Source organism: Trachemys scripta, chromosome 1, assembly GCF_013100865.1.
Source record: "Trachemys scripta elegans isolate TJP31775 chromosome 1, CAS_Tse_1.0, whole genome shotgun sequence".
NCBI lineage: Eukaryota > Metazoa > Chordata > Testudines > Emydidae > Trachemys > Trachemys scripta.
Window position 1 is genome coordinate 108036505 of NC_048298.1, and position 21624 is coordinate 108058128.

The 21624-nt window shown below is 48.3% G+C and overlaps 2 protein-coding genes across 2 annotated transcripts in view; one reads left to right on the top strand and one right to left on the bottom strand.

The window, feature by feature from the left end:
- The window catches only part of CACNA2D4 (calcium voltage-gated channel auxiliary subunit alpha2delta 4), a 155081-nt gene that overhangs the window by 31275 nt on the left and 102182 nt on the right, over positions 1-21624 (bottom strand). The window lies entirely within an intron of this gene.
- LRTM2 (leucine rich repeats and transmembrane domains 2) lies at positions 1467-21554 on the top strand. Its single transcript, XM_034780938.1, has 5 exons — positions 1467-1910; positions 11807-11935; positions 13379-13547; positions 17908-18498; positions 20787-21554. The coding sequence occupies exons 3-5, from the start codon at positions 13481-13483 to the stop codon at positions 21239-21241; spliced, it is 1113 nt and encodes a 370-aa protein (XP_034636829.1). The 5' UTR covers positions 1467-1910; positions 11807-11935; positions 13379-13480; the 3' UTR covers positions 21242-21554.

The window sequence follows — 21624 nt, forward strand, 5'->3', positions numbered from 1 at the left end:
CTCTGTCTACCTCATAATAAAGAGTCATAACAAAGAGCGATAAGATTACAGCTGGTAGACTGCTTATCAAGATGTACCTTACCATTCAAAAGCTTTTGCTGTCGCAGCAGCTGGCTTGCCATTTAAATAAAAACTTTATTTTCATTCCCTCTGGCTTGTCATTGAACGATTTACCCACTTCTGTTCCTTTGCTAGCATGAGCCAGTGAAGCTTCTCCAGGGATGAATTTGGCCTTTTCACTCTAAGTGAGAGACCAAAGAGCCAAGAAACATTTTGCTTAAAAAATACTTCAGGACAAACTACTACTACTAATAAAAAAACACCTAAAGCAAATGCAGCCCGCCAAAAGAATTGGAGCTTGGAGACCGGGACATTAAAGCAGGGAAGGGGAAAAAGAGTGATTTTTAGCAGGATTTACCTGCTGTGGCAGGTGATGCATCCGAAGAAGTGAGGTTTTTACTCACGAAAGCTTATGCCCAAATAAATCTGTTAGTCTTTAAGGTGCCACCAGACTCCTTGTTGTTTTTGTAGATACAGACTAACACGGCTACCCCCTGATACTTGCTGTGGCTAGGACACCCAGATTGGAAATCCAGGACAAGGCAAAGGCAAGCGAAAGAAGGTTTTTGATTAAGAAAGGGAAGGTTTATGGGCCATGCCCAGGATGCACTGGAAAGACTCTGATCCAATGGGATGGATTCTGGTCTCATTCACACCCCTGTAAAGGCCAAGTAACTCCGCTGAGTTCAGTGGTGTCAAGGTGGCATTACAGTGATGTAACTGAGGGCAAGGTTTGGCCTGGGATGCACGAGCTGATGACCAAGCTCTTCCCGCTGCACTCCCAAACCAGAATGGAGCAGTGTGAAAATCCAGGCTGCTGTCTAGACCAGTCCTCTCCCCACAGCCCTGGTCCTCAAGTGTTTCTATTTTTCTTCTGCCTGCTCCTAGGGAAGCTAATGCCAGAACATGCATATTCCTCTCCTACTCAAGCTTTACAATAGCCCAGCGCTCCCTGCTGCTCTCAAGCTGCTCAACACAACTGTTGCGGCTGACTACCCTTTATCCTTTATTGTAAGGGTCTGTCTTAAGGTGCTGCCTCCTGCCCCTTCCCCGCCCTCTGGACTTCCCAGGCGGATGCTTGTTTTGTGGCCAGTCCCCAGGCTTTCTCCATACTGTCCCTTTCACGACTCCATGCTGTCCTAATCTCCATTTAGAAACTAGCAGAGACAAAGACTTGGCCCCTTCACCTCTCCTTTCACTGTGGCTTTATTATGATAGGGGAAAGGGGAGGAGGCAGTTCAGCCCACGGGTTCCTCCCAGTAACCTGGTCCCGATGACTTCAGCCTGCCTTAACAGGGGCTGAAGGGAGTTCTCCCCCCGCCTCCCAAGCCCATGTATTCCATTCACCAGATGGGGGAGCCGGGCAGGAGACAAAAGCAATTGCTCTTTCTTGAAGCTGAGTTGAGAGGAATTAAAATCTTCCAATCTCCTGTCTCTGCACATTTGAGCATTTCTAAGTGGATTCTGCCCGCTTGGCTGGCTGATTCCTTTACACAGCGTGCGTGTGTGCACGCGCTGCCGTCTTCGCAGATGTACCCCCAGCTGTCACTCCACAGTGCTCCGTCTCTCCCTCCCCCTTTCGCTCTCCCTCGCTTTCTCCCCCTATTTATTATTTACAGAGGATTACAATCTCTTTTACATGCTGTCGTCTAACCTTTCTTCTTCTCTGCACTTCGGGCACTGCTAGCATCTTGGCACCCTGCAGGGAGCAGGGGGCTGATGCCCACTAGAGTCCATTGAGCGCTCGCCTGGCTGTTGATAGCTTCCACTGGATTTGCTTTGGGACTTGTCAGGGGGTTTATCGAAGGAGCTGGAGAACGCAGAAGAGGCTCTGTTCCAGGCAGAGAACAGTAAGTAGAGGTGTCTCTCTCATATATTTGTGCCCAGCTATTTGAAATCTTGCAGTGGGCTTTTGCCCACTGCCATCTTCTGTTCACAGAGCACTTGCTGCCACAGGGAGGGGGTTCATAGGCAGTGACAGAACTGCCTGTGACAAGGTACTGCTGAGACAACCTAGCAATGTGAAGCCACAGGGCAGCCGTTTTACTGACAAGACAGAACTGCAGATTCTGCCCCAGGGACGTATGGTACCGGTTTTAATTCAGTTCAGGTGTGGGGGACTGGAAGTAATGCCTGTCAGCCAGGAACGGCACAGAAATCTTTGTCTACAGCATGAGCAGCTCAAATCTGAGTCCAGTGCTGCTCCTAAGTACTTGGTGCTAGGACCAATGTGTACTGGATAAGCACCACAAAATACTGTCTTTCCATCCAGGACAATAAGGGATGAGTCTGAAACTGGGGGTGCCACAGGTCTTGCCTATGGAGGTTTCAGGGAATGTTTCTGGACTGAGCTGCCTTCGAAGGGACTGTATAAAATGCAAACTGGAAGCTGATGGAGGTGTTGTTTAAGGACCGGTCCATATGAAATTCAGGCTCCAGTAAACGAGCCTTGTGGTAGGGCACTTTCTCTTAGGTTTGTTTTTATTTGTGTGTCTTCTACCCACAAAGTACTGCAGGAAAACCCTGTCACAGGGCGTGAACTCCAGGAAGTTATGTCACAAGAGGAGCCAAAAATAGAGCCAGCGTTCTCTCAAGAGTCCCCAGAGGCTGAGCCCAGAGATTCGTGAACCTGTCTGAGGGGATCATGCTGCAGGGAGGAGAGAGGAGGGTGGAGAGAGATTTGCAGCCTTTTTCAGTCTCAGTCCTTTGGATGGATCGGCCTGGGAGCAAGGGGTGCAGATGAAGGAGGGCTTGAGAGAGCGGAATGTGAAACTTCTTCCTGATCCTGTCTCAAGAGGTGGAATATGTATGCGCAGGTAGAAGGAGACACGTGCACACATGTATGTTACGCAGCACTCTGCCACAATGCTTACATTTCCTAGCCGGCTTGTCACTGTCACTGCAGCTTATTTTAATTAGAGAGAGAGAAAAGTCAGACCCACCCCTGGACACTGAGCTGAATGTCCCCCTGGTTTGGGGATACTTGGATCTGGGGGCGCCACTTCAGTTCATTAGAGAGCTGCCCCAGTAACGAGATCAGGATCTGGATCTAAGCCGCCCCACAGTTTCAGATATTCAAATATAATGTTCTGATTCTCTAATTTTAATGTTACAGCTAGGTGTAAATAACATTGCTTTGCTGGCTGGGACTGTTCTTGCCACTCAAGGATCTGGAGGGAAAATTAAGAGGGGCCCATTTTGATATGAGCTGGCGCAGCTGTCGTCCAGAATGCTATTATACAAGCAACTCACAGGAAGGGGGCATTTAATTATGCGGTCACCTTTGAAGATTTGTCACAAGACAAGGGACATTTTTATTCCCTGAGGTCTCTCCAGAATCTCAGACCATTTTTTCTCTGGGATTTTATCACTAGGGTCCATTTCGGGGGACTGGATTTTCCTGTGACTGCTGTGGGTGAGCATTGTTTGCTAGTGGATTATTCCAAATGAATGAAGGGCCTGAGGGGGCTGTCTCCCTGCCTGCCATTAGTGCAGGCTCCATAAGTGAACATCATTCACCTGGGGCAGTAAAAGGTAAATCCTGGGAAAAGGCGTTTTTGGGGGAGGGAGGAAAAAGCCCTAATAATTTTCCACACCATAGACTGCAGTGATGCCCCTGCTTCCAACAGATGTGACTGCTGCTTGCTAGTGAGGTGAATTAGCAGCTCCGATATTTTAAGGAGCCACTCAGGCTTTCAGCCCTTTGTCTTGCTTTTCAAATGTTCTTTTAGGATGACGGTTAAATATTTTCTGGGCTCTGCAGGACCGGAAAATTGTGGTGGAGAGGTTCAGCACTGGGATCTCATGAAGGGGGTTTATGTATGCAAGAGTGGGGGTTTTGGGGTAGAAATGAGGACTCTAAGGACTCTCCATATTTACCTGTTGCTGATTCAAAAAGAACCAATTCCTTGCCTCCATATGCCATGTTTTCTTACAAGAGGCTGATTAGGGTGCTTAAATCCTGGTCTGACTCCTATCCCAGTCCCCAGTGAATTGCTGGACAACCTTGTCTCTCTCACAGTCCAATAACAGACATTACCTCACCCACCTTATCTCTCTAATATCCTGTGACCAGCACGACTACAACTACACTGCCTACAACCTTAACTTTGGCGTTTCCTAACTGTGCAGTGCTTGACTTTGCAACCCAAATGATTTTAAAAACATGTAAGTTCCTAGATTTTTTTTTTTTTACAAGGAGAAAAGAAAAAAATCTGATGTACAAATGTAGTAACCCTCCCACCCCCATCATAAATCACTGGTGGGATTTAATCCCCAACCTTCAGCCTTGCAGCACAGCTTGAGCGACAGGACTAGCAACATTAGTTGGTTGCATACAAAGGCTGTTATCTCTCCAGGGGGAGGGGAGAAGGGGGCCAATGGAGCCATGCACTGGGTGCAGGGGTGAGATTGTCCAGCCCAGCCCAGCCCACTGTGTCTCATCCCACAGACAGGTTGGGGGAACTCCTTTCCCATGTGGTGCCCTCTGGAGGTAGGGATGGACTACTGGGGTGATGTGCTGGGTCTAGTGGAGGGTTGTTGGGGATCTTGGCTTGGATCTCACTTTCCCCACTCTTGGAGAGGCTGTCTGCTCTTGGGGTTCCTGGTGCCGTGTGTGCTGTTGCTGTTGCTTTGGTGGCAGCCTGGGCCTTGAGCTTTGGAACATTTGTGTTCAATTATTTTGGCAGGCTCTGAACATGGCTGTACACATACCTGTTCTGTGGCTTAAAAACAAAAAAGGCTTCAGTCTCCAGAGCTGTCAATCTGGAAACTTTCACAAGCACTAAATTCACACAAACATGGAGAGAGAGAGAGAGAGAGAGAGAGAGAGAGGAAAAAGACATTTTGCAGATCTACAGCCCAGCCTAGCTGGGTCCCAGGGGCCATTGTGAAGCCCTGGGCAGTGTATCACCCAGACTTGCTGAGCTGTGAGCAACGTTCTAAAGCGCTGCTCTGTGCCACACACACACATCCCTATCCTGATGATCCCCAGTCACCCTTCTGGAGCAGCAGCCTGTGATGTGCATCACCCACGTGCTACATGGACATTCCAGGCACTGCTCTGGAAATATCGCCTGTGGAGTCTGCTGGGGGATGATGGTGAGGGAGATGCTTCGGGCTTACCTTGACCGTGAAACACAGAGCGTAACCAAGTGAAGCAAATCCATGCAACTAAGTGACGCAGAAAAAGGAATTGGCAAAAGGTCTTTTTCAAAGTTCAATGTAAATTTAGTAAAATGTAAGCACCAGGGTCAGCCTTTTGTTGGGATTTTTGCCGGCAGTGGTGGGTGCACTTGGTTACAGCTCCCTTGAGGATGGGAGCAGGACTGGATTATCACTGCTTGTATCTCTTACTATGCCACATCACTGTGTATGGGGCATTTGATCACTATGGGGGCATAAGTCCCAGTAGCTTTGCTTTTGATAGTAAGCCATGTTCAGGACGCCAGTGAGGCCTTTCCCGTCTCCCACAATATTGCTGTAGCTCCTGAATACCCTGCCTGGCAAAGCTGCTCATGACTATTCATGCAGCTGATGCTCTGATTCCAACTGGACGGCAGCCAGGAGAAGCGCAGCCAGTTGGACTGGGTGGGGATGAGTAGGAATGAAGCGCTAACTCAACAGCTTGTGTGGCAGTGATTCTTAACTCACAAGGTTCGCTACCAAGAGGTAGATCTGCTCCCAGGAGTGAAAGTGACAGAAGCAGTCAAGAGCCAGTAAGGCTACTCATGACACCATTCTGAGCTGGTGGCCCTTGCCGCTTTCAGCAGACAGACTGTGTGAGGAGATGGCTAGAGCGCTATACAGTAACTCTGAGAGAGAGCTAGGCAGGCTCTGGTTCGGTCAGCAGGGGGATAGTTTGTGTTCCAGAATCAGAGAGGTTTGCTGCCACAAGCTACTCTGCTCATAAGGTGCAGCACTAGGTGGCTTGGGCAGGGAGGTTAATGCTGGAAGTACCTGGGCCCATGTACGATTTAATAGGGACTGGCAGGTGTTGACATGCAAATTCCTTTATCTGTCTCCAAGCCAGGTAATGTGCCAGCAGCCACCATGGGAGATTCTCCTACACTGGAGAATGTCCCATTGGGGAGAGGTGTGGCCTAATGCTCTGAGCGCAGGGCAATGAACCAACAGCGCCTGCGTTCTAACCTTGAGACTAAGGCCAGCATTTTGAAACTTGGATGCCTCAAGGCACAAAGGGGGTCTTAAGGCTGCATCTGAGGATTTCCTTGTCGTAGGTGTAGGGCCATTCCCTACCCCTAGGTTCCCGGTGTGTCACTGCGGAGGGGACCACTCTCTTTCTAGGCCCTGGGTCCTTGAGTGCCAGCCAGATGAGAACGTGGAAAATGCCTTTCTCTGTGACAGGTGAAAGCATCAGAACCAGGATTCTAAAGCAACATCCGCTCCTCCCACAGGGCACGTGACACTGACCTAACCTCAGACTGGGGGCGGGGGGAGGAGGGAGCTTTACAATTGTCAGGGAGGAGCATTTTAAACTCCAGCGGATTAAGGGGCACGGCCAGGGTGCGGGGAGGGGAGATGGAGCAATCCTCTGTCTCCAGCATGCCTGCTGAGCTCAGAGTGGATGCAATCCTTCTGTCACGAGCCTGAACAGGAGGATTAAAGGCCTGAGCCACTGCTGACCATAGGATTAACCCCTGCAGGAAATTAAAGCTGCGGTAGAGAAGGCTCTTCCCTCCACAACTGAGAGAAAGAGAGAAATCGGGATTTGGATTAGAATTGGCAGGCCCGGTGACAAGCTGCCACCCACATGCAACTGTTCCTGTTTGGATCAGAAAATGATATCTCCAGCCTCAGATGGAATCCCTCTGCCTGCCGCACTATGTTATTAATTTTCCTCTGAGGGAGGAGAGCCATAATGCTCCTCTGCACTCAGTGCAGAAGGAAAGGAAGCCAGGTAACCTGCTTGTGTGTCTCTCCCCTGAGCCTCTCTCCCGAGCCCCTTCTCAGCTGCCTCCCTCTCAATACAGGAAATATACATGTGATCTGTAGTATTCAACCTTACCCTGAAAAAATGCTGGTGGATACATGGTTGGATTGCTCCCTGTCAATAGCCCCCTTCCTCTCCTGCGCTGCTCTGGGCCTCTCGTGTCACTCCGGAGTTGGACATCCCCAATCTCCCCACCTCTGGACCTGCTTCCTTAAGATGCACCATGCATCCCTAGTTCTCTTCAGCCACTCTACATCTTCTCATTCTCCAGTTGCTCTGTGCTTTTTCTTCAGGCTCCTTGAATTTTAAAATCTCTACCCTCCCCAGCTTCTCCAGTCTCTGACACTCAGATGCTGTGAGCTGGTTTTGGGGTTTTGTTGTTTTGTTTTTTGAGGGCGGTGATAAAAATAATGCTTTCCTAGTTAAAGCATAGGACTGAGAATCAGGAGCTCTCAGTTCTAGCCCAGGCTCTGCTGCAGGCTCCCTGGGAGACCTTGGGCAAGTCACTTAGCCCTACATTTTCAAAGGTGTCCACTACCTTGCGGGTGCCTCATGTTTTCGATGCCCAAAGTGTCACTCTTAACTCTAAATGATTTCAATGGGAGCTGTAGGTGCTCAACACCTATGAAAATCAGATGTCCCAAGCTAGACAGCCCAAATTTAAGGCAGCTAAAATTTGTGATCATGTTTAGAAATTTAGGCCTCAACTTATTTGTGCTTAGTTTCCCCAGCTGTAAACTAGAGATAGTAGTGTCCTGTCTCATGGTGATGCTGTGAGGCTAAATTCATCAATGTTTGTAAAACACTTGAAGAGCCTTAGATGGCAAGTGCTACAGAAATGCAAAATATTAATTCTCATTCCCGGATGCCGTGCTTCACTCAGGGCCGGCTCCAGGGTTTTGGCCGCCCCAAGCAGCCAAAAAAAAAAAAAAAAAAGCTGCGATCGTGATCTGCGGCGGCAATTCGGCAGGAGGTCCTTCGCTCCCAGGCGGAGTGAGGGACCGTCCGCCGAATTGCCGCCCAATACCTGGACCTGCCACCCCCTCTCTAGAGCGGCCGCCCCAAGCACCTGCTTAAGAAGCTGGTGCCTGGAGCCGGCCCTGGCTTCACTGAGCCAATAACCATGTTTATGCTTCAGCTGAGCCTAGGTGCTGGGAATTCACAGGTAGCTTTCTGACATCAGCCCACACATACTTGGGAATAGGGAAGAGTGTTAAATTCATAACACATAACTTATCTGACAGATGCCACCTTTTTTCGGTTTGCAAAATGTCTGCAAATGGATCTTGATTTTCTTGTGATTATTCAATGGAATTTTTCATTAATTCTGCTATTGGACGGCTATGGGCTGCTTAGCTGTGATGGATCAATAGAAGCTACATGGTGTTGTTTTACTTCCCTTATTGGATGAATATCTTCCATAATCAGGTTTCTGGTGTGAACGTATAAGCTGCTTTCCAGGAGTATTTGAGTGTGAGAGTTTATCATCCAATTTTTTGTGTGCATGTGGTGTTAAAACAATGAAAGTTCACAGAAAACAAGCCCCAGGATATATAGATTGTAAGCTTTTTGGGACAGGGACTGTCTCTTACTATGTGTCTGTACAGTGCCTAGCACTGTGGGGCTCTGATCTTGGCTGGGATGTCGGAGTACTATTGTAATGCACAGAAATAAATAATAATAAACAAAAAGGGAGTGGCCATGGCAGGCGCAAATAAGCTTAAAAATATGACTACTCATGGTCAATTTTTTGCAGCCTTTGCCCAGGTCTCTTGGGATGGCACCGATGGTTTCACGCTCATGACACCTTCCTACCCCCGGTGCTGTTCAGGGACAAATGGACCCACCTAGGATTCATCAGCCAGTTGTTTAACATGTTTTTTAAATTGCTTTAATCAGCCCACGTGGTCTCTGCCTCTCCCCACTCCTGGTGTCCAGATTCTTGCCCACTAGGGATGACTGAGGTTGTGTAGAAATAACACTATATGCTCTAATCACTGTACATGGGGGTGCCATCCTTTGGGTGGGTCTCAGACTGCAGTGAAACAAGAATCTTAGCAATAACAGCCTCCCCCACAGAGGGAGGGGAAAAATATAATCTCCTTTAAAGCATATTCCATTCATTCCCTAACCCTGCTGGGTTCCAGATAAAGGCTAAAGCAATTTAGCCCTGGAGATGGACTTTCCTATCACTCATCAGCAGCTGTGTATGTGTGAGTGCACTTCCTGTAATTTATTGCTGTCAACTGCTGTAGCCTCTATTACCTACACTTCCCTAACAGACATCACCCCCCACCCCCAGAGATACAGGCTGTTTGAGGGGACTGATGTTGGATCTGTGACCTAAGGGTTAGTGGAAAGGACTGTGACTACGGGTTAAAGCAAAGGATTCCTGGGCTGTACTGCTGACTCCATCTGATTTCTGCGACACCTTTGGCAAGCGACCTGAGCACTTGGTGACTCAGTATCCCTATCTGTGAAATAGGGATAATGCTATTCATCTATCTATCTATCTCTGGTATTCTTATAGCAGGGCTTGGGTCTGATTTTCAGACATGCTGAACACCCACCACTTCAATTGGAAGGTCAATAGGAGCTGCAGGTACTTCAGAAAATCATGCCCTTAGTTGGCTAACTCCATGATAAATAGCAATAGTAATGAATGTTTACAAAGCACGTGGAGAGCCTTGGATAAAAGATATTACAGAATTGCCGAAACAACATGTGGAGGCAGAAAGCAGGGCCCATAGAGATTCTCCTCATCCTCACAATATGCTCTTTGGGACCCTATTTTTGGAAGGTTTTGATTCAGCTCAAACACAAGGTTTTTAAGTGATACTGTGCCAGTCACCAGTGGCAGAACTGGAAGAGGGGAGGGGAGGGGAGGGGCAGCGGTAGCTCCTGCTGTAGCTTTTATACACCAGGATGCCTGACAACAGCCGCAGGAGCAATTAAAGTGAAATGTTCTATAGCTTTAGGGTTCTCTAACAACTCTATAGCTTTTCAGTTCCCCAAGGGAGCTAATCAGGATGGCAGGAGCGCCACAGGAAGCCCAAGTGGTAGACTGAATGTCAGAGTGGGGCTTCAGCTCAGTGCATTTTTGGGAATTGTAACATGAGGCCGGTGATAGATTAACTTGCTCTGTGGCCTTGAGCTGAAACTAAACATGTTGCCCCTTGGTCTGCTCTGTCAAAGGGCACAAAGGAAAAGCATATCCCTTGCTCCACAGGCGGCCTGGGGCACTGCCACTGAATTTGGAAAGTGTTGAATTTCAAGTGCATGGACAAATGCATTGGACCATAATGATCACAGGGCATCCACTGGGCTCTGAATACAGTGTCCTAGAGACCACCACAGGACATCCAGTGGCCACAGTGTCCGAGGAACCAGAGGGCATCCAGTAGGCCCACAGGATACAGTGACTCCAGGTTTCTGGAGCACTAGGGGTTTGATTCCCATGATGCAAAGCAGCCTAAAAGTTGGCAGATCCAGCCATGTGAGGATTTCCCTTGTGGAGTGGAATCTCAGGGTGGCATAGAGCTGCCATAGTGGCTCCTCTAACCCCAGGTGTATGGGAATTAGCTGGACTACTCATGACTGGCTGGTCCCTGGTTACTGGATGAGCCCCTCGTGGTTGCTTGCCACTTGCATGAGACAGCGCACTATGAAGGCATATGTTGGGCGCCAGAATGCAGCTATGTTTACAAGACATGGGTGTGTATGAATATGGGTCACATGTCATTCAGGAGTATGTGTACATGCACATACATGTATGTGTGTGCTTTTGCCTCTGTAGGCTATATCTGTAATCATGCATAAGTGTGTGCATGTGTCTGCACACATGTACGGGACTGCAGATGGCTGTGTGAGAAAGTTTATTTGTGGGTGTGGGCACAAAAGTTTTGGTGTTTCTGTCTGTGTATGCACCCACCTGTTTATGTTACATGCCCATGAATGGGCGTTTGTGCACAAACACACATACTCACATAAGTTGCATACGAGTGCATTTAGCTATGTTTACATGCAGGCTCATGGTGCATGTTTACATCACATACTTATGCAGGGGCAAGTGTGTCATATGTCTTTACACAGTCATATGTGCATATAGGCACAGCCACTCTTGTGCATGTTGCAGTACAGGAGAGAAAAATTAAAGGCTGAACAGGTGTTAATCACTAGACACTGCAAAAAAATGCTATACACAGGGAAAGGGCTCATTTCTACACATCTCCTCCCACCCACATCTCCTGGTGTGCTTGAGCCTAGTCAATGTATCATTGGAAGAGGAGCCTGTGATATACCAGAATTTAACACCTGACCTGGACGCTCCATGCCATAGCAGAGGGAAGTAGGGCCAGAGACATCACTGTCCTAGTGCTCAGGTGCTGTCAACGTTGCTCGGAGCCCTCACAAGGTACTGGGTATTGGGCTGGCGAGGAACGATTGCAGGGGAGATCATGTGGGGTGAAAACGCCACCTAAGGAATTGATGGGAGGGGGTCAGGAAGCAACCAGGAAGGTTTTTAAAGCTTAGCACCCTTGGTTGGAGCTGAGCCAGGTGATACAGATGCGTGTTAACAAACCAACAGGCTAGGATCAGAGCGCTGTACAACACAGGAAAAGTTAGATGGAGAGAAGGGGAACAAGAGAGAGAGTGGCAAGCATCCCCTGCTGCCTAAGGAAGGACAGGAACACGCAACAACAGGATTTGAAACTGATCAACACCAGCTATCCAGCAGCCGCATAAGTCTCTGTGGCTGTCAGCTTAACTCTGCCGTTTGTTCCTGTGGTGTAGGGAGTTAAATAGGACACAGAGAAAAGCCTGTTGGCTGGGAGTTGAAGTCAAGGAGGGAGAGAGAAGAGACTGCAATTGGACAGTGCCCAGGGAGTCGGGTGGAAGCAGCTGCGGGCAAAGCCCCTCCAGGTAAGTGCTCCTGTCTTTTCACTGTTCCCACTGAGAAAGCGAGACAGACCAAGGGATTTCTGAGGCTGCATTTAATACAGAGCCATGGCTACAGATGGTGTGAAAGCACCTCTCTAAACCCAGCAAGCAAACATATGGAATGGAGGCAGCTATTTTTCAGCTTTTCCTTCGGCTACAGACTGTAGGCAAGATAGTCCAGCTCAGTTGTGGGGTGGTGTGGGGAGGCTTTTTGGCATTGTTGCTGTTAATGCATCTTGTGCATTGGCATTTTGATATGATTATCTACAATAGCCTCGCAAGATGTACCAGCCCGGGCACTAAATCTGCTCACCCCTCTTCCTGAGACAATAATTAAAATATCTCCTGGTGTTTTGCTTGCCCTTGAAAATAAGTCAGTCACTGGAGGGTATGGGCAAGTGGAATTGAGACACGTGTGCTGGGAGAAGATGCCCTGATGAGTGCATTGTGCACATCTAAAAATAAAGGCTAGGGGCATCGCCAGAGCCCTCCGGAGGGAGGGGGAGGGGGGAGGGGGGGGGGTGTTCAGCCATGCGAGGCTCCTGTACGTCGGTTGGAATTTGCCCAGCTAACGCCTGGTGTGACTGTTGGAAAATATCCCCTTGCTGATACTTGAAAGAGTAGGCAGAGGAACAAAAGGGTCTGCAGAGCTTCCAACTTCCCTTCCCTGCTTGTCTTTATTCAGAGGGAAGGGAGAGGATGGGGGGACCTGTTGTCATAGTCACTTATTGTCAGGGGAGAGTTTATGGTCTGTGGGTTTCTGATTAGGAAGAGCATTTTTCTTCTAATTGAGACATAATTCCTCCCCCTTTCCCCCCTCCCATTCCTAGTCCTCCCTTCTGCTATGAGGCTCCTATTCTGCTCACTTGCTCTTTGGCTCCTGCATCTGCTGCAGTCTGAAATCCCCAAGCTGTGTTATATACATCCCCACTGGAGACGTTACATCGGTTTTACCTCCAAAAAGAAAGGGAGCATTTGCAAGGGTGAAAGGCAGCTTGGCAGCCACCCCCAGTACCTACACCACTGCAAATCTGTGTCACAGAGAGTGGGTGCATAGTCGGGTATCAGCATGGGTGTGGTCAGAGGGAAGGAGCTGAGGAATATTGCTCTTGCCACGTCACCTCAGCAGTCCACAGCACTGACCTTTAGTGTGGGACAAGGTTTGCTAGTACATTCACCCCAGACTTTCCAAGACCGGTCAACTCAGCACACTAGTGAACAGAGTCTGATTTTAACACAGTGTTTCAAACTGAATTAACCATCATCCTTCCTCGTGCTTTGCACCTTTATTCTCTAAAACAGTTTGACAGCCTCACTCCCAAACGTGAAACATAACTGGGGAGGGAAACAGAACCCTGGAGCCTGTCCCTGTCTCCTCCAGTCCCTAGAGAACTGAGGACCATGTGCTTCTGCTTTTCCTTTTAGGATCTGACAGGTAGGGTGCCCAGATTGCTCCTCCATCCTGTGAGAACGTGGGCCAGGCTGGCTGGAGGACGGGAAGCCACACTGGAGAAAACAGTGACCATAATGCTGTCTGGGAGCGCTAGCCACTGGTGGAAGAACAGGTTTTCCATGAGGTGGCGACAGACCTGCTGTAAGTACTGACCATTTGGGAGATCAGGTGCTAAGTATGATGCCCCTGTGTCTCAGGGGACAGGAGAGAAAATAGATTGCTACAGGGGAAGGATGTGGGTTAGCTAAGTATTGAGAAGTCTGAGCTAGTTCCCACATCCCAAGGCACTGAGTGAATGGCCAGGCCGGCTGTGAGAGCCTATAATGCTCAAGATGAGTTTAAGATGGGAGGGTCTGTAACAAGTGTTTCTGATTTGCCATTGGACTGGGTCTGGCTGGGGAGAGACAGAGGGACAGGCACCTGAGCACAGCTACTGCCCAAGGGCCACATAGAACATTTGTCAGCTTCAGACCTTGTAAAGAGCAGATTTCTCCTCCCTTCTCTTTGTGATCCTGACTAGTACCTGGGTTGCGGAGCAGGGCTGCTGGCTCTTTGGGGAGGAAGGTGTTGTAGATCTGGGCTAGTATAAGAAGTGAGCAGTGATTCTATCACTGGGGCACTGCCACATGTAGACAAATCAAAGAAGAATAATGGACCCTCATCCCAACTCTCCCACTCACTGCTGGTAAATTAACTTTTTTGCTCGTCCATCTTCCCACTGAAGGATCCACGCTGGGGCAGCTGCTCCGTTGTCCCAAAGTGTGGAACACATGCCTCGAGAGCGCTCCGAAGCAGCAGCAGTGGGACTGCAGGGAGGGAGGGTGTCTGTATTTCAATGAACAGTCTGGTAATCACAGTAAAGGAAAGAGAGGCTCTGTTACAAAATGTCCCTCACTAATGAGAACACGGGCAGTCACACAGGCTTATAGTCCCCCTCCTAAAATTCTGACCTAGGGCTGCCACTGTAAGAAGGTGAGGGAATTATTTCCTTCTCTGTAGAAGACCATTTTTGTAATCCATCTGCACCAACTAGATTGCTATATAAATTATTTACTGTGAATGTTACTGAGCCCTGACCTAATCTGATACTCCTGGCTCAGCTTTCTGCCACCTACCAGGGTCACTGAACACCCCACAGAGTAACATCATCTTTCCCTAAGATGAGAGTACGTTCCACTCATACGACTGCCGTGCTGCTCTGAACTATGCTGGCTGAAAGAAAGCTTAATGTTTTGTCTACCACATCCCTGCTTCTCCTAGTGTGAGGCTGGACGCTCAGCGTGAGATGAGTTTCCAGATCTCAATCCATACCCAGAACAGATGCATCCTTCAAGGGGATGGAAAATGAAACCAGACCTCTGCCTTATTGCTATTTCAGTAAAATGGACAGTGTTGGTGTCCATGTTTCCAGGGGGCAATGAGGAGCCTCTCTTTTTGGCAAACCCTGCATCAGTACAGAGACCTGGCTCAGTAAATCAATTTCCTGAACACAACCATACCCGGCTGTCTGACACATTGCTTCTGCCAGCCAGGGCCAGCTCTGATGGCAGAATCCCAGAGCAGCTCAGTCAGGGGCCAAGAGAGGGAAGGTATTTGGAGAGACAAGCCCTGAACAGAGCATCACCTGTATAGCATTACCAGGATGTTCTGGCCTTTCTCTCTATACAAAGAGGCTAAGTGTTATCTCATCATCAGAGCTGTCAATCTATTATTAACACTGTACTTCTGTCAAGCATCCAGGAAAAGGCAGGGGCATTTGAGTGACTCATGTCTCTCTCTCTCTTCCCCTTTCTAACTCCTATTCTTTCAAGTCCCATTCTGCAACAAGAGAGAGACATATTCCGAGTGGAATTAAATGTCATCCAGCCAGAGAGCACTGCCACTGTGCCAATGCACAGGACAGGATCTGCTTTCATGGCACCTGAGGGAGAGTCTCTGTGCTATTGACCCCAACCTTTGCTTGATAGGAATGCATGGGGGATTTAGGATAAAGATCTTCCTTCAGTTTGGCCCCAGTGATCCATTTTCCTCCTTAGGGAGAGCTGGGACAAGCAGGGCTCTGACTGGTATCTCCTAGGCCTACGTAGACAATCTCACTTGATTGAGAGAGGAAAAACCTCTGAAGGAATCATGAGATACAGCCCGAGAAAAGAAAATCTGGGACATTCCCTCTGCACCCTTGTCGCCTCATCCTCTGGTGCTTCAAGAAGCTGCCCTGCCTATGAGCAAAATCCTGAAGCCCTTACGTCAGTCTTCACTCAGTCCACTATCTGGCAAACTCCCACTAGAGTCAATGGGAATTTGAATTCCAAAAGGACTGAATAAAACCTGAGCAAGGACCACAGGATTTGGCCCTATTGCTGGGGAATGGGACATCATTGATATAAATCAAGTCAACATCCAAAATGGATTGTAGGACATAATAAACTCCAAAAGAATGGGGAAAGAGTGTGATAGTGGAGGAAACTCACAGCTGCTTCAGTCCCAGCTTCTCCAAAATATCTGCTTCTACCAGCTACCTCTCCCAAGATGTACTTTCCAGGAGTTCCTTGGGGGCTAAGAAACAATTTGTTCTGGAAGTTGGTCCCTACAAAATGAAGCAGGAAGGCAAACAGGATAAGAGATTCTGGTTTCCAATCTATGAAAGACAATCTATGGTGGGACTATAAGGACACTATCTGAGATTTATCTACTTTAATACTGAACAGCAGAATGAATCTAAAGCCGGGGTTGTCAATTATTTTTTGTCAAGCTCCAAATTTCTTGGTCAAGGTATAGTCAAGGTCCAGACTTCAGAGAAAATGATAATGATAATGATATGTAAATAAAAAGATTATGGGGTTTGTTCTAAAGCATCTGGCAGCCCAGATTTGGCCCGTGATCTGCCTATTGGCTACCCTTGATCTAAAGCTACCAAATGCCATTGACTTCTACAAGGCAAACTGAAGAGGAGAAGACTGGGTATGAAGTAGGGATAAACCTAACTGTGTTTTGGTCAAATGTTCTACCTGCAGCCCATGAAAACATTGAGGGAGGTGGAGTGATTTCCTGCTCAGAAGATACCTTCCAGGAAAGGAGTTACAATGAATATGAGAGTTCAGTACTGAAGCACCCCCCCCACTCCCTCAGTATGAGGTGGAAAGCTTGTTCTCCTGTTGCTGGTGCTATGTTGTCATAGGGATGAAGTGGTAATTTTGAGGCTACTAGTTCCCCACAGGGGTTGAAGTATTACAGTCCCTACATATCCACAAGATCCACACAAATGACTGAAATGGTTGCCTTTCCAGACCAATGTGACCAGCAATACAGATGGCAGATACCACTGAGGAATAACTTGTTCATACTCAAGCCCCTAGAGACATAGTTCAATGCCCTCTTTCCTTCTCCCACCTGGCCTAGCGAAGATTAAACCTTACCTGTGAGACCCCATAAGCCAGGGCTCAGCCTCCTACACCCTTTTCAGCACTCACATCATCATCATCAGCTAATCCTGCATTTTTTCTGAGTGCTCCCTTGGCAACAGGTGGTTTGGGGAGCATTGCAAAGTTTGACAGACTCTCAGGTTAGCAAAGGCAGGTGGGTCTGTGTTTGTGGTTTTCAGAAGGCATTTGACAGCACTGCCAAATGCAGAGCATCCAGCCGGTTAGAGAGACTGTTGGGCACTTTTACACCTTACTGGGACACCAGTCTCGGTTAATTAACACCGAGGCCCATCACCACTTGATATGGGCCCAAGCTGAAAAGTGTGGATTTGGAGCTGAACTTACCCAAGGTTAGGGGTTGTTTGGATCCAGGGGTTAGGTCTGGCCCATCTAAGAGATGACCAGCTACAAAGTTTGGATCTATACCCAGACTCTCTCAAATCTAGACTTCTTGGGCCTTACCAAACCTCAAGAACCATGAAATTCAGCACCATATCCTAGCTTCCCTAGAGTTTATGGGGCAGGGCTCAGCTGTAGGGGCTGGGGCTGAATCCAACTTTAGCCATAACACATCACATTCTAACGGAATTGGGCTGATCAGAAAAAAATGTTAAGGTGTTTATTTCTGAGCAAAGTGGCTTTTTAAAAACATACCAACTCCCCGCCCCAAACCCCTCTATTTTGAGAGAGTCGTTCTTTAGCTCAGGCCATGTCTCCCATCATGCTATGCACCATTCTAATCTAACTCTGTGGAGTGTCCTCACATTAGGCAGCAAAGCCCTCTGGGACACGCTGACCTTTCTAGTGCAACTGCAGGGATGTTTACTCACCAGCCCTGGTAGTTCATAAAAAACACTAGCTGGAGAAAGGCTGAGAGCAAGCTCATGCTGCCAGGGACCTAGATAGCAATGTCAGGGTACATCTGGGAGAAAGTTAATTTTACTGCAGGGAACAGCAGTGAAGAATTCCATTGTGATCATACTGTAGCCTTAACTGTATTAAAAATGGATGAAGGCTTAAAGAGGGATAACCACTGTTCTAACACACACTCTCTCTCCTCTCTGCTTCTCACCCACTAGTGCTTGCCTATTGGCTCTCTCTGTGTGCAGCAGACTCCCTCTTCACTTGCCCTTCCTCCTGCAAGTGTAACAGTGGCAGTCTGGAAGTGGACTGTAGTGGCTTGGGCCTCTCATCCATCCCCTCAGACATTCCTACAAACACCAGAATCTTCCTCTTCCTCAACAACAAGCTAAGCACACTGCCAGGACCAGTCTTTTCCAATCTCTCTGCCCTACAGAGGCTGGACCTTTCCAACAACTTCTTGGATCAGCTGCCCCAGAACATCTTCAGTGACCTAGGGAACCTCACCGAACTACAGCTGAGGAACAACAGTATCAGGACCCTGGACAAGGACCTTCTGCAGCAGATGTCCCTACTGCGCCAGCTAGACCTATCCATCAATGGCCTTGCTCAGATACCCTCAGGAATCTTTGATGACCTCCCGGCTCTCCGCTTCCTCTCCCTTAGGTCTAACCGCCTACAGAGCCTAGACAGGGTGACCTTTGAACCATTAGTCAGCCTGCAGCAGCTCCAAGTTGGGGATAACCCCTGGGAATGTGACTGCAACCTGAGAGACTTCAAACACTGGATGGAATGGTTCTCTTATCGAGGTAGGAACCACAGGGCGGGGGAGCCAATCATAGGGTGACAGATTGACTGCTAAGCTTTGCAGTGGAGGAGAGCGGTAGACAGACAGATAAGAAAGACAGATCAGGCTGACCTAAATTTTAGATCTTGGCCAAAGAGAAGAAGGTCAGTACTATAATGTTGTGCTACACTACAATGTAGTAATGCTACAGTTATTGCTGAGAAGGTGCGTGCATTCTAAAACCTTCTTTTCAGATGCTATTTTTCATACTTGCTCCAAAACCCAAATGTGGATTTTTTTTCAGAGAGGGGAGAACTTGCTTAAAAAGCTTGAAAATTGTAGAGTTATGAGTTTGAAAAAAAGGTGCTTTTCATGCTTAAAAATAGTTCTCCAGCCCACTTCCTTGTGCTGGGATAACTAAAAACAAGACTGTTGGTAAAGCTTCAGGTTTGCCTCCAGTAAAGCAAATATCAGAAATGTTGATGTTTGAGGATGGTGTACTGCCACACAAGTATTGCCAAAATTATGAGTTAGGCCCCAAAAAAACATGACTGGCTTAAAAATGAGGTTTTTTTTTAAATAATAGATTTGGAGACCTTTTTGTTTGCCTTCTGATGTTGGAACCTATAGGGTTTACATTTTAAAGCCTTTCTCTGCAACATTGAGGGATAAAAGCTGAAATTCTCTCAGAATCACATGACTCCAGGTGCTGGGACTTTAAGAGAAATGCTACATATTGTGACAACACCAAAGATGTGACCCTCCTCTCTTTGAAGCCACTGAGAGCAGAAGTAGGCCTCAACTGATCAGCATGGCAACAGCATGTTACCTCTACTGATCTCAGATAACCACACTGGGAAGAGATTACATGACTGTGCAATTACGAGGCTGCAGTTTGGCATATGCCAAGGGTGGCCAAATGTACTGACCCTCTGAGCCACTTCAGAAGTTCGAGAATAAGCCCCTTGCTGGGGCTCGGGACTTTAGTCCTATGGGAGACACCTGCCAGGGCTGAAGTTCCTAGAGCCCTCTCCCCACTGGGCAGAAGCCCCTACCCCAGTACCAGGCAGAGCTCCTCAACTCCCCTGCCCCAAGTCTGGCACAGCAGGCTCCGGGAGCTGCACTTTAATGGTAAAAGAGCCATATGTGGCTTGTGAGTCACAGTTTGGCCACCCGTGGCATATGCATTAATGTGAACACAGACAAAGGCACACTGGTTCCTCTTTTTCTTTTTGACTTTTTTTTACTTGTTTTCTGAATTTGACTCACACCGCAGAACAAGAGGAGCAGACAGAGAGCATTCTGGTTTTTCTTTCAAAGGAAACTGCACAAACACAGTGAAGCGCCTGCATCAGCATAGATTGCTAAATGTATGGAGGGAAGTGCTGACTAGTGAGAATATGGGACTGGGAGTTTTAGCCCTTGGGTTCTCATTTGAGTTCTGTCACTGACTTGCAGTTTCATCTTAGGAAATTACTTTGTCTTTTTGTGCCCCATTTCCCTCATATGTAAAAAGGGGCTAATAACGCTGACCTTCATACCTTAAAGGGCTTTGTGAGGATTAGTTAATTCATGTTTTTAATGCATTTCGATAGCCTTAGATGGAAGGTATAAATAATTACTAAATACTAACTATGCACCCCTCGGGCTAGAGTGTAGCTACTAAAGCCCTACCCACCTAAAGGGTGGTGGAGGGAGATCACAACCAGTGGCAGTTGCAGAAGCCATTCTGCCCGCAGTGTGCTGAGGCAGACAATGTCTCCAAGGTTAGTGGATGAGCAAATGTAGGGGCAGCCACTGATACACCATTTTAAAAGGTGCAGTATCTTCTCCCCCGCCACTGTCTCTGGACCCCCTACCAGCGTGAAAGTGAAGGGGGACAGGGCCGTACCTTCATCCCATTACCTGTAGTGCAACTGGCAATGCTCTGACTCCACCCACCCCCTTCTCACTCTTACACTCTGGGAACACAAGGTGCTAGATTCTGGCTGCCTCTTGGAGTATGGAAGGGTTCCCTGCATCCTCTCCCACACTCCACTGAGCACTTGTGCAAGAGAGACCAGATTATAGCCTCTTAGATATGATAAGGTCCAGTTATGGTCACTTGGGGATCCAGACCTTTGCATTTCCTGGTTTCTGTGGGCCAGATCCTCAGCTAGTGTAAGTCACACTGATGTACACCAGCTGAGAATCTAGCCTTGTGTATTTAAAAGCTGAACCACAACAATGTACTGACATAGCTCACTGCACTGAACCCGGCCCTGCCTGACACCGAGCTTTGAATCACCCCTTTTTTTTCTGTTGGGACAGGAGGAAAGATTGACCAGTTGGCGTGTACGCTGCCCAAGGAGCTGCGGGGGAAGGACATGCGAATGGTCCCCATGGAGATGTTCAACTACTGTTCACAGCTGGAGGATGAGAACGGCTCCACTGTGCTGGACAATGCTGGCCCACCATGCACTAAAGGAAGCCCGACTCCTTCAAAATCCAAGTCAGGGCCAGAACCTGAAGTGGAGCCGAGCGTGGGGTGCCCCCAGAAACAGAGATACCGGCCGGTTAGTGTGCGCCGAGCCATTGGCACTGTGATCATAGCTGGGGTGGTGTGTGGCATCGTGTGTATCATGATGGTGGTGGCAGCAGCTTATGGCTGTATCTACGCATCCCTCATGGCCAAGTACCACCGAGAGCTGAAGAAGAGGCAGCCGCTAATGGGTGACACAGAGGGTGAACATGAAGAACAAAAGCAAATCTCCTCTGTGGCATGAAACTCTTCTTGGAAGGCAAGGGCAGAAGTGAGCAAGGTACCTGAGAGCAGTGAGGCCTGTGTCCTCCCACAATCCATCTTCCCAGACAGATGGACAGACTGTGCTATCACTCCACTCATCCAATTAGTGCAACATGCTTCTGGGTTTAGGACATCTGGCTCTAAATTTAATTCCTCTGCATCAGGCCCTTTGGCACCCCTTCACCCTCATGCCCTACCAAGTCAATAAACTATAGTCAGACCTCAAGTGCTTGCCATGCCTCATCCTTGCACAGAGCCCCAATGGATATGCACAGCAAGGGCAGCCAACACCTTCCAGGTGTCCTGACACCCTCCTCTCAGCTTCAGTCCCCACTTCCTCCTACATCCCACACAGAACTGCAG

What these genes read in the sequence shown, in the direction of transcription:
- LRTM2 (XM_034780938.1), top strand. Translation starts at nt 13,481, where the DNA reads ATGCTGTCTGGGAGCGCTAGCCACTGGTGGAAGAACAGGTTTTCCATG. An exon ending in GAGGTGGCGACAGACCTGCT is followed by an intron (nt 13,548 to 17,907) that starts GTAAGTACTGAC and finishes CTCACCCACTAG; the next exon opens with TGCTTGCCTATTGGCTCTCT. An exon ending in GGAATGGTTCTCTTATCGAG is followed by an intron (nt 18,499 to 20,786) that starts GTAGGAACCACA and finishes CTGTTGGGACAG; the next exon opens with GAGGAAAGATTGACCAGTTG.